The sequence below is a fragment of the Saccostrea cucullata genome, unplaced genomic scaffold (assembly GCF_032062105.1).
Source record: "Saccostrea cucullata isolate Sc308-1 unplaced genomic scaffold, CSIRO_AGI_Scuc_v1 ctg5526, whole genome shotgun sequence".
Lineage (NCBI taxonomy): Eukaryota > Metazoa > Mollusca > Bivalvia > Ostreida > Ostreidae > Saccostrea > Saccostrea cuccullata.
Window position 1 is genome coordinate 2,685 of NW_026929579.1, and position 16,467 is coordinate 19,151.

Below are 16,467 nucleotides of genomic sequence, written 5' to 3' on the forward strand. Positions count from 1 at the left end.
AAAGGACGGATTTATCAGATGTGAACTTAAAGGTCAACAAACCTCAGTAGTAGTCTAATTCTCCGCTAAAATGATAAAGTGTAATATGTTTTTATGGATGGTTGGTCTCCTATTATAGGAACAAATTAAAAAAAATTCTTTTTATTGCAAGTTAGTGATAACATCAATGGTGTACCGAATGTTTACACCAAAACTGTGATTATTCTATTATACGAGGGTCATTCAAAATCTACGTAGACAGTGTTCAGATGATCCTCGTCGTCATATTCTGATAACAAGATTATAAATCAACACATTTTTGTTAATAAAGATATTTATTTTGCTGAAGTGTGAAGTTTCATTCCATTTCATTAGATAGAATTCATGTTAGCTAATTTTTTATGCAACATGTTTTGTTACCATGGAGCACGGTTAATCAACATTGTAACGTCAAAAACAATGTAGAGAAAGTTTCTAAAAATTACTCATCTTTTTAATTTCATACACGGTCTGAAGCATCTTCTCCTTTCAAAAGAAGTATCAATCATATTAAACACCAAGTTTGCCAATAATTGTACAGATAGCTTGAATCAGATTATCGGTATTTTCAAATTCTTTATCGCGTAACTCTGTTAGTACTGGTACTAGTACTAGTGAAGCGCGCATCACGTTTAATGACCTTCCTTACTCTTTTGACAAGATTTTAAATTATAACCTGTTTCTTTGCACACCATCCATCGTCCGAATAAAACTCGCTGCCACTTAAAAATTGTATTTTCCATTTTATACAAATACATGTACACGTCTTATTTTTCATACATTTTCTGGTTAAAAGAGCTTCTGATAATTTGTTACCCGAAAGTGTATTTACTCCCTGAGTTTTTAATGAATGCAGATTTAAATTTTCAGCAAAATGATTGAAGAGTATTTTGTTTATATTTAACGCTTTGACCTTTATTTTGAGCTTTTAATTGAAGTGTTTTTGAAGAGGGAAAAACTTCAAAGGTCAGTTCCTGGATTTATTTAAATTATGCTAAGGTTTGGAAGCATTCTTTTTTGAAATGGAAGATTATACAGTAGGTCAAGGTACCAAAGAGTCAGAGACACAGAAAACTTTTCCTTCATTAAGATATCGTATCAAGAGTAAACTGAGAGAAAAGAATCTTCGTTAATGTGGCAAGTTGAGAGAGATGAAAAATTGGACCCATAGTAAAATTAAGTTATGCCTAGTGCATAGTCTTTCCACATAGAAGTTGATTTTAATCTATATCTCCGATTCTTCCTCCCGAAATAGAGATCGCCGTCGTCATTACTAAAATATTCCTAGTCAATAAAAGGTTGTTAAATATGTACTTCGTTTTCAGAAAAATCAAAAACTGAGTTAACCTCAATTCGTTTCATTAGGTAAGTCGTACCTGTCCTCTTCAACTTGTTGTACGCAGTACTTTCGTGGTGTAATGCGTATCTCTGATTTCTATAGCGTAATGGTACGCTCTATTTTGATTTTCAATGCGTATTTTGTAAAATTTAATGCGTATTTCTGCAAATACGCATCTTATCTAGAGCTCTGGGTTAATACATAATTTTTTAAGTTTGTTAAAGAAGTTTTCCAAATGCAAAGCAAAATTATATTGCTACTCGCTTATCCATCCTCCAACGTTATGATTTTTTTGTCTGTTTTAATCAAATCTATATGACCTAGAAACTGAAACGAAGCGATATATCATATTATTTGATACCATCTTGAGTCTACAGCAAGACTTGATTTCAACGTGTAAATTTTATTTCGTTTCGGCCCTATTTATAAGAGCAATGGCTATAGCTACTGTAAAGTGAACATTTGTAAATATAATCTCAATTTTGACATTGCTCCATGATCCCATTTTTGCCGTTCAAAATCTAAGATAATTGATTTAAATATGAAGATATATTCCAATTTTTTTTAACTGAAATTATTCGAATTTGTTGTTAAATTATGTGTACCAAATTTGGATACAATACGACTCTAAATAAAAAAGTTAGGACAAAAGTCTACGAACGTTTTGAATGACCCTCGTATATGTAAAACCAAATGGGTTTTGCTCAAAGAATAACATTCTTTCCATCTTTATTTCCTCTCCTCAAAGATTTTACAACACAAATAGTTTACATGCTATATCATGTTACGTTAGAAACATATTGTATATTGACAATAAAAAAGAAAAAGAAAGATGTACACACAAACGTATTTACAAGATTAATAATAATCTGAGAAAAGTTGTTTGAATGGAACAGATCGAATCTCTACTAAAAAAGCACAGGCTTCGTCTATAAACTTGGCACAACAATAAATGTATTTTTTTTATTTCTTTAGAAGTTTATATTCACAGACAAGTGTTATTCGTCGATTTTATAAAATGGGAGTTTTTATTTTAGTTTTATTTTCAAGGAAAACAAAGCCATGATTGGTCATACTTTAGTGGGGGGGGGTCACATTGTAAGTTCAAATGTAAAGGGCAGTAAAGCCACAGGGAGATACGTTTGGACCACTTTTGGGTTTAAACTTTTCAATAATAAAATAATTTCTGCTTTTTTACTAGCCATAATGATCAGGTGAGTGATGTGGCCCATTGGCCTCTTGTTGTCTCAATTCTAGTACATCTCCCAATAAAAAAAAGTAATCAAATTCCAAAAAAGAAGAATACAAATCTTTGATCAAGGAATAAACAATGGATCCCCAGAAATTATAATTATCTCGTATGGCATGTTTCCTTACATGACTACACTAAAGCTGATAACTGATTAAAAATGATTAGAAAAGAGTGTATGGAAAAACTTCATTTCACTTCAAAAAATGACGAAAAATTAATAAAAAAGTTATGGTTTTGATATCCAGAAACACACCTTTCGCTCTGCTCCGTGTTCTGACAGAAAAAAGATTTCCGATAATGAGAAATGAGTTTCATTTTGTCTTATTAAAGCATTTCTTTTCGATTTTAAGTTACATTATACAATATAATGACAAAGGTAGTTATTGCTTTCTGTTTGAGTACACATTAAATGAATCTGCACGTAAAAAGTTTAAAAAAAAATAAGTAAATTAATTTGATTAATTTGAATCAATTTTAACATTAGACAAAAGAAGTATGTAGAGTAAAACAGATCGTATGTTTATTTAGAGCGACACATTTGGTAATCCAACAACGGTTTAGATACTCCTTGCCCAATTGGAAAATGTGCCTCTCTGGACAAAGCGATGACATTTTTTACGTATTTCAAATTCATTTATAAATGGTTATCTGCTAAAGAACAAATTATCAAGGTTTTATGGTTTGTTAACTTGATGTAAAGAACAATACAGAATATAAAATAAAGGGAAGTCAAGTAAAATTACATATTTTTGGGTTTTAAGCCTTCTGAACATGTTTTGTATTGTAGATCTTTTTAAAGATCAATCACTGTTTCTTCTTTTCAACTTTTACATTTCAGAGAGAGAGAGAGAGAGAGAGAGAGAGAGAGAGAGAGAGAGAGAGAGAGAGAGAGAGAGAGAGAGAGAGAGAGAGAGAGAGAGTCATAAAATGTAAACAGCAGCATAAATTTATGCAAATAAATACAGTTAAGGAATGTCACAATAAACACGAAGCATGCATTGATGAACTTCAAACACTGTAAAAATGTGCGTTATCTTACTATAATTAGTTTAACTAGTTCTTCCTGGTTTATACAATTAAAATTTATAAAAAGAAGAAACTGAGAGGAAGAGAGTATTGTTTAAAATACATCACAAGGAACGTTGCTAGCATTTTTCTGAAGAGCGTCAATTCGCATTAATTGATAGTGGCCTTGTTTTCTGATTAAAGAATGATTAAATTCACGCGTCTGAATCTGTTTTTATTCGTTGGAATGTTATGTTTTGCATATGGTAAGTTCGACCGGTTATGAATTATAGTAACATACAATTTATGTATGTATTTTTATTTATTACACACTAAGTAAAAATGTAGCTTTTGTCCATACTCGATATGTATGACAACACGATAGCCATAACAGCTTCCAAGACAGATACGGATCCTACGGGAATGATATGCATCTGCTGGGTTTATACGGATTCATATTACACCCCTAGTAGAATTAACCATAACATCACATCCTCTAATAGCCCTCGACCAATATCAGTCTTTGGCCTTCCGCCCTCTGGCTGATATTGGTGTTCCGGGCTAATACAGCATGTAATATGGAAATGGTATTTTTTATGCAATGAAAGTGTGTGTTTCAGGAATTGTGAAGTAGAAATATGGATAAAATGTCCGACAGTCTGGCAAATATCATGGATTGCACTTGAATGATCAATGACTAATGCAATATTTGTGTTGACAATATTCTCAAAAGGCCACAATACAAACAAGTCTCCAAAAGAGTAAATGTCGTTTTTACTTTTATTTGTATAGAATAAGTAAAACATATTATAAATTAGGTAACTTTTAAAAATAAAACTGAATCATTTACATTTGATCCCCAGCAATCTAAATGAATGATAAACGCAAGTCTTTAATATATTAATTCATTAAACTTGCTTTTTGCAATGATCAGTGGAATATGTCTTACACCATACTCATATAGGACCTAAATACAGTCTTAAACTTAAGACCTTAAATAGAATCATGCTTAGATTTGACAATCTTTTCAAACGTAAGACGTAAGTCGATAGAGGCCCTTCCAAGATATAAACTGAAAAGAAAAAGAAACGCAGGGTAAACTTTTGATGTGAATTATATTTATTTCTCTTTTATGTTTTTAGTATTCCTATCTTACTTTTAAAATCATCTTTCAAAAAGATAAAACCAAAATCCTATTTGATTTTGTCTAATAATTCATGAGTTATTGAAGCAGGTGTGACGATACCTCCAAAAGTGTAAATCGAAATCTCTCATTATCTTCAATGTCTCTCCCGCGCATCTTTCATTAGCCTTATTTCTCCTTTTGCACGGAATTCATTGGAGTGTTTATCTTTCAAACCCTGGCTATATTCGGCATGGGTAACCACGCCAAAAAATAATTCACACGACGCGAGCATGCGCCAGTGAGAAGAACACAACAGAAAGTTGACAGGCCAAAAAAAAAAGAGATTGAGAAATTGCTTTATTTCACATTTCGTATGAATGTAATGATTACAACAGTCTTCTGTATAAAGGGCGGTTTTTGTGGTAGTAAGGTGGCGATTAAAGATATTGCAGAACGAATAAACCGCTGGTAATAAGACTCTGTTTCGCGTTAAGGTCATCGTCACTGTTGATTGAAAACCATTTCCGGCACTCTCTGACAACGGGTATCAAGTTTCATGGGGGAAAATGCACAAGAAACTGCTTAGTTACCCGTTGTTGCCTTTTTCGTTAATTAGGCAACCCGAAAACCAGACCACATGGAACTTCTGTAAACTGTACTAAGATTGAAAACATTCATATAGTCTCTAAATATTGGAAAACAATGTGTATACCTCAGGAGCATTGAATGGTGCAACAAGATTTGTTGACAAAATGAACACTGATATTGGTGCATAGTAAATAAATTTCTCATCTTAGTAATTTTCGTAATTTTCGGTCATGCGGTCAATACATTTTTCGAATATTATGCTAACCTGCGTTTCTATTTTCTTTCAGTATATGTATCAGAAAATTTACTAAAGGAAATTGCAAGAAGTTGCATTTTAGTAAAGAAATCAAAATGAAAAAAACAAAAAAAACAAAAAGATTTCCTTTTATATAGGCAACACTTGTGTAAAAATGAACTACGTAGGATTTCAGTTGGAGTCTGAAGAATAAAATTATTTCCGAAAGAATTCATAAACTTAGATTCAATAGAAAATGGGTTTAAAATTGATCAGATTAAGATGGGAAAATGCTAGTAATCCTGTTTTGAAAAAAAAATAAAATAAAAAAAAAACTGACTTTTAGGCTAGAAATGGGCTAGAATATGGATGTTATGTAAGAACAAACAGGAAAATTTCTTTGCTAGTTATAAAGTACTGAACAACTGAAACATTCAAATAAAAAAACATACAAAATATGTTAAATTCATTCCAAAGATTATTCCCTGGTTTGTGAAGGCTTTTATAGAGTTCATTTTTCGTATGACGCAAAAGAACAGCTGTTTCTTTGGAGATAGCCTATTTAACCTATTTAGTTGCAAGTTTTAGAATAAGGTCAACCCAAACGGTTATTGTAAATAATAGAGCTGTTCTGTATTAGCGGCATTTTACCATGATCAGATTTTAAGAAATAAAATATAATGAACAAACAATCTTAATAGTAATAGCCTGAATTAGTACAAATTTCAAATCAATCAAAATTTGAAGCTTGTATTAAAAAAGAAATTTACTAGTATCTTGTCCAGGCCTCCATAAAGACAATAATATTAGACAGGTTAACAATATTCATAGCTGAGCCAGTTCGTGTTTACTGAATCTACTATTAAAATCCGCATAGTTTAATTTGATATGCATATTGCACAGAACAAATTAAGAAAATTTTACTATCCATTTCCTTTTTTTTCATTTTAGGACAAACATTTGAGATATACACGGAGTTTAAAGATGGGATGTTGATATTTAAAGACCGAGGTTTTCAACCGTACGGTTTTCCTCAGGTAAGTTTGGTGTGGAAATTTCAGAATCGAGGGAACGTCGCTGGCTTGTGTATACTACCTATATACACAGGATGTTACCTGAGCCCCTGAGTGTATTACCTGTATGCGTTTTCCTACGACTTTGTAAATCGAGGCCGTTTTTTTTTTCATGTTTAGCTAATGAATTGAAATGCGAAATAAAGCATTTTTTGTTGCAGACAGAATCCTTCTCAGTTTCATTGATATTTTTAATAATTCGACATTTTTTTATATACAGTGTGTTTCTTAATGAAGTGTTATAACGAAAATACATTTAGCACCAAAATCTGTCGTTATTATCCGGTGACAAAAAGGGAAGTAATTCAAATAACACGTCGTCTACGCAAAACGAAAGAAGAAAGTGAATCATAAAACAGTCTCTCGGTAAATAACAATGGAAGCGATGTTTTGAGAATAAAATGTTGAAGTAGAAATATTATTGTCTAAATAAATATCTTTTTAAGATAAACCCTACTTGATTTTTCCATAACGCATGGTCGGTAAAAATGGCCAGGGCTTCGGACCGGGGTTGATTCCTCGACAGCTATGAAACGGGAATGGAATATTTGCATCGTTTTTTTTTCTTTCGGGATTCATTATTAATTTCAAACATCAAACATTAAATACAAAGCAAGATGTTATGTTCCGAGTAATTTCGCTTCTAAAACTTATTATTATACCGTAACTTCGTTACCATGTCTCGAAGAAAAGCGACACGTACAGGTTTGTCATATAGATATAAATTCGCTTGCCTCATGAACAATGTTACAATGTTGTCATATTTGTTTTTAAAAATAATTTTATTTAATTCCATGATTCAAACGCTGGTCGGTTTATTTTGTTAATTAATGGAGGAATAAATGTACGTTAACTCATGTTTTGACACGGAAATAAAAATTATCAATTGTAATCGTGATATGAAATCCTCCCGTTTAAAATTAAATTTATAATATATATTTTATAGCCATGATTTTTCTTGTCATTTATTTAATTATTTGTAAGATTGATTATATTTAGGGCATATTCTTATGAATTAAAAAAGAAAAGAACGATTTGGTGGCGTCTTTATCACGTTGGCATGTGCGGTAGGTATCAAAAGCCTGAAAGTTAATTCGATGGTCGGTACGATCTCCAGACAAGGTACACAAGATATACACAACAGCAGCAAACTAAATGTCAATCAAATCAAAGTATCCAATCCCAGGCTTAATTTCAGATGATTGACAGGGGTTCTAAGACCAGGTAAATTTGAAGGAGGTGCTTATTTTCTCCCCCTTTAAATGGTTCAATTTTTCGCCAATTCGAAATGATATAATCATCACTAAGGATTCTCAGTCCAGTCCATGATGACCAGTACACTGTGGAGGATGTCATGCAATATAAGTCAGTCAAGATTTTTGTACGGGAGTATAAAGGCCAGGGTTATATTGAAGGTCATACGGACTATATTAAGACATACAATGGTAAGTTTATATTAAAAGTTATTTCAACAAAATATTAAATTTCAAGGGAGACATGATATCATCCCTACAGAATATATATGTAACTGTGACATTTAAAGCAAAACTAAAGTCCCAATTAACTATTGGTTTTAATGTAAAACCAATTCCCGTCTGCTGTCAAGTTTTTTTTATTAGTGTGAATCTCATGTATATATACGAGGGTTCGAAATACGATGGGACAATGTCAATGTTTGTTAAATAAGTCACTAGAAATTTATGATAAACACAACATAATATGAAAAAAAATATTTGTTTTTTTTATTATGTGTGAAGTTTCATTCTATTCGATTTAACAGAGATCAGTTTACTTTATTTCAATAGCAACATGTTTTGTACCCACGGAACACACTTAAAGGCAATGTAAATCAAAACAACCAAAACAGAATCAAGAAGTTCTAAAAAGACTATCCCCATACATTTCACAGAGTATAATCAAACGCCCACTCATTTTATCCGTTTTTGATATTGACATTTATTTTTAAGAATTGCTCTCGTTGTAAAATTAACTTTGTTAAGGATTTAAGTTCTTTTTACTTAACCCTGCTTTCACAGGATAAGCAACTCTGAAGTGCCTATGCCTTTTTAAAGTTTTTGCTCAAATTTTATAGTTAAACGATTGCAGATTGTCCTCATCCGATAAGGGTCTCTGTCACTCAAACACTGCCTGTAAAATTTGGACGCATACATACACAACCCGCTTGCAGCATATTTTTTGATTCTTCCAAAATTTTAAGATTTAATTAAGGATTTTTTCCAAAGTAAAACACAACATTGCATCGTTATCTGCTGCTCCGTCAAGCGTTATCGTTTATGACGTTTTCAATGAGGACTACCTGTCTCTTCAAGTTGATTTCTTTTCAACAAAGCAAAATATTAAGCCATAATTTGAAATACCAATGGATTTAACAACAATTTCTAGTTTCTTGTTTTTCCTTTTGGCTCTGTTTTACAGAGAATATGACTACATACATTATTTAGTCTATTGTTTGTATCTTAATAAATTTTGACCTGCTCCGCGATCCGATTTTCGCATTTTCAAAAATCTTAATTGATAAATTTTGAATCGTGATATTTAAAAAAAATAATGCAAATCATTTGGATTTCTTGCATTTAAAAAATAATGCAAATCATTTGGATTTCTTGTTTAAAGATTTTCACCAAATCTTGATAACATATGACCTCAGGATTTCCACGAACCTTTCGAACAACAAATAAAAAAAAACTTTCAGACTAATATGAATCACTATAAAAGGGAATGACATAAGCAAAACTTTTGACAGTTTTGAAACTGTCCGAATGCTTAATTTAAGTTGCAGGTTTGAAATACGACGTGAAATGTTCTTCCGTGCTCCAAAAAGCATTCACAAAAGTAATGAAATTAATTTTTCAACCGTTAAGGATTCACCGAAGTTTCCTTTCGAGATTTTTGTCAATTGTGAGATTTTTGGCTATGAAAAGTTCTTTACTGGTTTATCATGCATGAAAAATTCTTGGTGATAATGCTTTTTAGTTATTCAACAATAAACAAACATAAACACTACCACATGTGTATTTTCTGTTATTAGAGCTTCTGATTTGATCTGTGACTGCGCATGCCTTAGCATAAAAGATTCAATGAATCACTTTGACCACTTGGGGAATTCTTCCCTCGTCTCACGGAGTAATGAGGAATTAATCAGTAATTAAACTACAGGTTCAAGTTCAAGTTCAGTTTATTCACCCAGACCAATCTATTGGTACATGGGGTATTGTGCATAAATAACATATATACATTATATACAATATAATCAGTCTGGTCAGAGGTACATACACAATATAGAAAACATAACCAAAGTTTAATGGTAGAAAAAAAAGAGTGGGGAAACATATCAAGGAGGACAGACAGCAGCATAGATTTTTTGGATAGATATACAAAGTTTTTTCATCACTTTTTCGTTTGAGGTTAACATAATTTCCATGAATTTAATAACATTCGGTCTAGAAGAATAATAATTGCCCAGGTAATTCGTTCTCACATTAGATAAAGTTTTACATTCTAAAATATAATGAAATTCATCTGCAATTTGAGTGTTTTTACAAAGTGTACATATTCTATCGCACAGTGGTAAACCTTGCCATCTTCCTGTATCTATCGGTAAACGGTGATTTGTGGTACGAAATTTAATAAATATTGCTCTAAATTTAGGAGATAACTTATCAATATAATTTTCAAATCCAAAATTTTGTTTAAAGATTCTGTAAGTTTATCCTTCTGAAGAATTATTAACGTCACTAGACCACTTTTGAATAAATTGATCTTGTAATATTTGTTTTACGGTAGCAGTTATCCATTTATAATTCATATTGGCACTCTGTTCGTACCATACATTTGGTAAACCACATATATTACATATTTTCTGAATACAATCTTACCATGTGTTTATTAAATTTCCATCACAGTACAATTTAAACATATGTTTGTATAAAACATTTACAATTTTAGTTTGTGGGCCTGAAAAAAGCTTTGCCCAAAATGAAATCATTCTACAGTATACCGATATGTACCGAGGAAAGCTACCTGTTTCACCATAGACCGTGTACGAAGTCGTGGAACTTTTTAAATGAAAAAAATGCTTTAAAAACTTCAAGTGCAAACGTTCAACAATATCAAGATTTTCGTAGCCCCATACTTCAGAGCCATATAGTAAGACTGGCACTATACAACTCTATCAAAAAGATCAAATTGACAGTCAACTGGTAATTTGAATTGTCTAATTTTTCTTATAATTCCATACATCGCCTTCTGAGCTTGTTCATATGTGTTTTTTTTGTTTTACAAAAGGAACCAGAGCGTGAAAATACAACGCCTAGATATTTAAATTCTTTAACGTTTTCAATAACTAAGTTGTCGTAATAAAATTTTCTTTTTAGCATTGGACCCTTTGAAAATACCATGATCTTCGTTTTTTCGACATTAACTTTCAACTTCCATTGCAAACAATATTTTTGAAATTCGTTAATTGCATGTTGTAATTCATCGGCTGATTCAGCCATAATAACAGTGTCATCTGCATATAAAAGTACTAACAGTTTAAAATACATTAGTAATTCATTCTCAATAGTACTTGAAATACTTTGCAAGCCTTCAACATTCTTGTTAAATAGAAAATCTTCAAGATCATTAATATACATGGAAAATAGAAATGGTGAGAGGTTTTCTCCCTGTCTTACTCCTACATTGCAGCTAAAAAGTCTGTGGACATGTCATTCATTTTCACCATATACTTAATACCTTTATACATATTTCATGTATTTTGAATATATTGAAAACATTTGCCTTTTATTCCATTAATTTGTAACTTGGTCCAAAGACCATTCCGCCATACAGTATCAAAGGCTTGTTTAAAGTCAACGAAAGCACAGAATAATTTTTTCTTTCTTTGCATTAAAATATTTGATAGAAACTGTAATGTTAAAATATGATCTAGTGTAGAATAGTATTTCCTGAAACCAGCTTGATTTTCTTTCAATAATCCAATTTCATTTGCATAATCTTCCAACCTGTTATTAAGAATACATGAGAACACTTTTCCTAAGCAGCTTAGGAGAGTAATGGGGCGATAATTATCAGGCTTTGTGGGATCGCCTTTGTTTTTATATATTGGCTTAATTAAACCAATTAATCATTCTTCTGGGACAAGTCCACTTTCATATATCATGTTAAAGAATTTAATATAAACTGGCATAAATATAGATAATGTTGATGAAATATGTTCATTCAAAATACTATCAAATCCCGGGGATTTTCCATTTTTTATTTTTTTAACCGCCTTCCTTATTTCGTCTTCACTGATTACAGAGTTTAAAATCTCATCAGATATATCTGGTATGTCATTAATCTCATTTGAAACAGGTGCTGAATTATCTTGAAATGAATTTTGCTCTTCATAGTCATTTTCATTGATATCTTTCAGAAATTTGTACATGTCATCAATATCAACTGCACATTTTTGTTCTTTATTGGAAGCGTTTAAAATTTTCCAGTAATCTTTCGAGTTTGTTGAGCGTAAGTTTTTTAGTTTATCTGATAGATCATTTCTATATTTCTGTATGCATTTATCCATGGTCTTTTTATATTCTCTACTCGTGGAAGTAAGATTTAGTTTATTTTCTTCTGATTTTTTGTCTATTGTGCATTCTTTTTGCTAAATGATATTTTTCCCTAGCAGTTCTTTATTACCACGGTTTACTCTGTTTACTATCTGGTGTTATTTTCTTCTGCAATCCAAATGTTTCGCTGGCTGCATTTGTAAAAACCTTACTTATATCATTTGCTACCTTAGAAATGTCCGCTCCGCTAATTGTATCATCACGAGTAGACAATTCATTCAAAAAGTTTTTAATAGCCTCTGCGCTGGACAGTGAGATTTTACTACTATATTGATTTGCTTTGTCTTGACACCACAGTTGACACCACAGTTTCACACTTGACTGATTCTCACCTACGCGAACATTTTCATACTGTACATCAAGACTGGAAATTGTAAAAGATAACGGTTTATGTACGTCTGAAAATAAATAGCAGAAATCGTGAATATTAAAATCTCGTATAACTTCTAAATCATTTACACTAGCTAGGACATAATCAACCGTACTACAGTTTTTACACGTGACAGCACCAATGTTCTTATCATTTCCTAAACGGCTATTGACTATATAAATATCATTGTTTTAACAAAAATCTACTAATTTATAACCGAAATTGTTAATATTCGAGTCTTGAACAATTCTTTGTAAAGGTATTGAATATTTCTCAAAAATAATAGTTCGTGCTTCAATTTCATTTGTGAGAAAAATCATCACATATATGTTCTTTTGACAAAAAGCTATCGGGAATAAAATAATCAGGTAGGTGACCAGTTCTAGCATTAAAATCTCCCATTAAACAAACATTTCTATTATCATTTGCTAGAGTAATCAATTCTTGTTCTATTTCTAAAAAAACAATCATTAGAGGAATATTTACTTCCTTCGGGAGGAATATAGCAAACCCCGAATAATATATCATCACTTGTGTTAAAAAGAACTTTGTTGATTCTAAACCACAAAACATATTTACAATCAGTTTTGATAATTTGTACATATTTCACAATACTGTCCCTTATTGCTACTAAGATTCCACCAGATCTAGTATTTTTTAACTTATGTCGATTTTTAACGTACGCGACATATCCAGGTATACAGATACTGTCCGTGTCATCTGTTTTGGTCTCGGTGAATCCGATCACATCGTATTTTAATATGTTCTCTGTAAACTCGCTGTATTTGAGTCGGTTTTTTATGCCGCACACATTCAATGTTAAGAATTTAAGAGCACTGTTTGTCCGTTCTCCTGCGCGTTCCTACTTGTCTGGAGTTGATGATACTCGTGCTCTCTTTAAATTGCGGTCATTTGGTGTTCTGTTGATGTGATCAGGGGCGGATTCACTGTTCCACTCGGATCTAAAAACGGCCTGTCGGTCAGTGTTGATCCTGTCCTGCTTCCCCTGTCTGGTCACGAATCGATGAGGCTGATCAGGCGGTGGAGTGTAAACTTTGCCGTCTACGTATAAAGTGTCCCGAACAAGTTTGACTTTTTTGTGATCCTTCCTGGCTTGTCGGAGGACGGGATATAACTTCTTCCTTTTTTCTTCGATCTCTGGGGGGTATTGCTCATTGACCCAGATGCGAGTGCCGCTTAACTTCTGGGGTGCACGTGTCCGTATGAACTCTCGGTCTTTAAAGAAAGAGAACTTAGCCACTATATTGCGGGGGTATTCGTTAAATTCGCTCCACTTCCCCATCCTATGGACTCTCTCAAACGAAATTTCGTAACCAGGCTTGAATTTGCGGTAAATAAATTCTTGTAACACTGCTTCGGTGTCTTCGTTTTTCTCTTCCCATATACCACTGAATATCAAGTTGTCCCTCATGGAGCGAGCTTTGAGATCAATCATCGATTCCCGTAGGTTGACACTTGCCTCATTCAATGTCTGTATATCTTCCCTGGTCTTCTGATCTTGCTGACCTTTTCCCTCTCTGATTTCAACCAGCTCCTTGCGGTTTTCACTTATCTGCTTCGTGTTGGATCCTACTGCGTCCTTTACTGAATCAAATAAATTGCCCAGAGAACACACGTTAGATTCTAGCTCTTTCTGATCATTTTTGATAGTTTTCATTTCTTCTGTCATCACTTTGACCTGGAGGATACTGTATTTACTGCTGTTTGGATTTCACCCATAGCTGAAATTTTCTTTTCAATTTCGGTCAACCGAACTTCCAAACAGTTATTTTTGGATTCTATATTTGCCAAGTCAGAGAAAATTCCGAGAATCCAAATTAAATTTTGATATCTTCATAACGCAATTGACTTAGATTTTGTAATTTACGGAAAATTTCTATCTTTATCATGTTTTTGAAAGTAATGATACAAATAATAAGTTCTTATAATTTTAGTCTAATAATTTTCATTGTACATACGCCATATATGGCTTTAAATGATTCAAGATGAAAACAAAATGATTTTTGCTTCGTTTTAATTAGACGAACAATGAATGACCTGAACAGGAGTATTTAAAATCTTTTTTTCATTTTTTTAAATAATTAATTTATATATGATTAAATTTTACTAGCGAAAATTAAATTAAACTTTAATTTAAAAAAAAATCATCTGTAGTTAATACCCTGGGGCTCGTAACATAAAGCTTGCTAAGTTTTTGACTTTAGTAGGGCCGTAAGTACGGTTTAGGCACAATCTTAGGACCTGTCTAAGTACTGCTTAAGTATGTCTTAAACCGTAACATAAAGCGAACTAAGCTAGGTCCTAGCTAAGTCAGACTTATGTTAAAAATATTTCACATGAGTAAACCTATAGTTTTTGATTTTATATAGATAACATGTTATATGTGATTCAGTTAGGGTTTAATTAATTACATATTAAAGTTGACGTCCTTACCTATCGGTTTAAGTCATGTTAGATTAGATTTCGTATTAAAATTATAATTATGTTATAAACTATTCGGAACGTTTGTAAACAAATACTGCACGGTCAAAAAGTGGCGAATTGTGGTTCATTGTAAATGTTCACGACAATTGTTTTATCACCTGAGGTGTTTTCAATCTACCTCTTGTAACTCTTTTGTTTTGATAAATGTTCACTTACCCTGTTAAATTATTATCGCAGACAAGAAAAGATAATCGACCGCCTATTCACTTGAAACTGAAACTCTAAAGGTTCGATACATTTTAAATCCCCGCTATGTATAATGCCATGCATGTCAGGCAGAAGTTTAATGATATACTTATTATCAGGGATACAAAACGAAAAATTGGGATATTTCTATAACCGAAGTCCTACTAGTTTCAGACGTATCCCTGAAATTAAATTTTGTATTTACATGTTTGCTGTGCTGTGAGTGAAACTGGGATCAGTGATCACCCCCCCCCCCCCCATCCAAACGAAAAAATAAAATTCTTAAATCAGCGTCAAATATAGATAATTATTTTCTTGAATGCATAATATGAATAGAGGAAACTTTAAACATCGAAAGTCAACATTGAATAATTCTAAATATATGTACAAGAAAGTTAAGATATACTTAAGTCACCTCTACCGGCCGCCTAAGTTTTGCTAAGATTGCCAAATCTAAGTACGCTTCTAGTTACGGTCTTAAGTTTTAGACTGTACTTAAAGTCCTACTTAAGCACGGTTTAAGACTTAAGTAGCCCTTATGTTACGACCCCCTGATTTTTTTCACGATGAACTTTTTTTCAATGTTACTTTTTTAATTTTTGCCTCTGTATTTGGGCTTGTCACTTTTTACTCGGGGATAGTAACTTTATTGCCACAAAGCTGTGGATTAGTACTTGATTTCCATTATTGCACAGCGATGACTATGATTTAATAGCACAAAAAGCTAATGGGTTTACGTATGTGAATTAATATGATTAATGCTTACTTGTGATTTTAGGATAACTGGAGATAATGATTCCTTTTTTCTATTGATATTACATAAATATTTTCCTAAGTATTATGTTACAATAAATTGGTTTAGATTTTTTTTATAAAAGTAATCAATATTTACAATGGAAATTAAAACCATAATCATGTTCATTGAGGATTTTCAATATGTAACAGGTCAAACAGGAACTTTAATTAGGAACATTGCAGAGAACACACTCATCAGAAGATGACCCTCAGAAATAGGACAATTGTAAGTAATCAGTAAAATGAACAGGAATACTTCATGCCAACCATAAGATTTTTAGAGACATTTTCGCTTCTTAAATTAGAAGAGATAGAGGGAAAAACTTGTACATACATGTACAT

At 32.2% G+C, this 16,467-nt stretch overlaps 1 protein-coding gene across 1 annotated transcript; it reads right to left on the reverse strand.

The window, feature by feature from the left end:
* Positions 1–13,501: 13,501 nt before the first annotated feature.
* LOC134281270 (uncharacterized) lies at positions 13,502–14,329 on the reverse strand. Its single transcript, XM_062763744.1, has one exon. The coding sequence runs from the start codon at positions 14,327–14,329 to the stop codon at positions 13,502–13,504; it is 828 nt and encodes a 275-aa protein (XP_062619728.1).
* Positions 14,330–16,467: the final 2,138 nt, after the last annotated feature.

Excerpts from the sequence above, each read along its gene's own strand:
- LOC134281270 (XM_062763744.1), bottom strand. The coding sequence starts at position 14,329 with ATGACAGAAGAAATGAAAACTATCAAAAATGATCAGAAAGAGCTAGAA.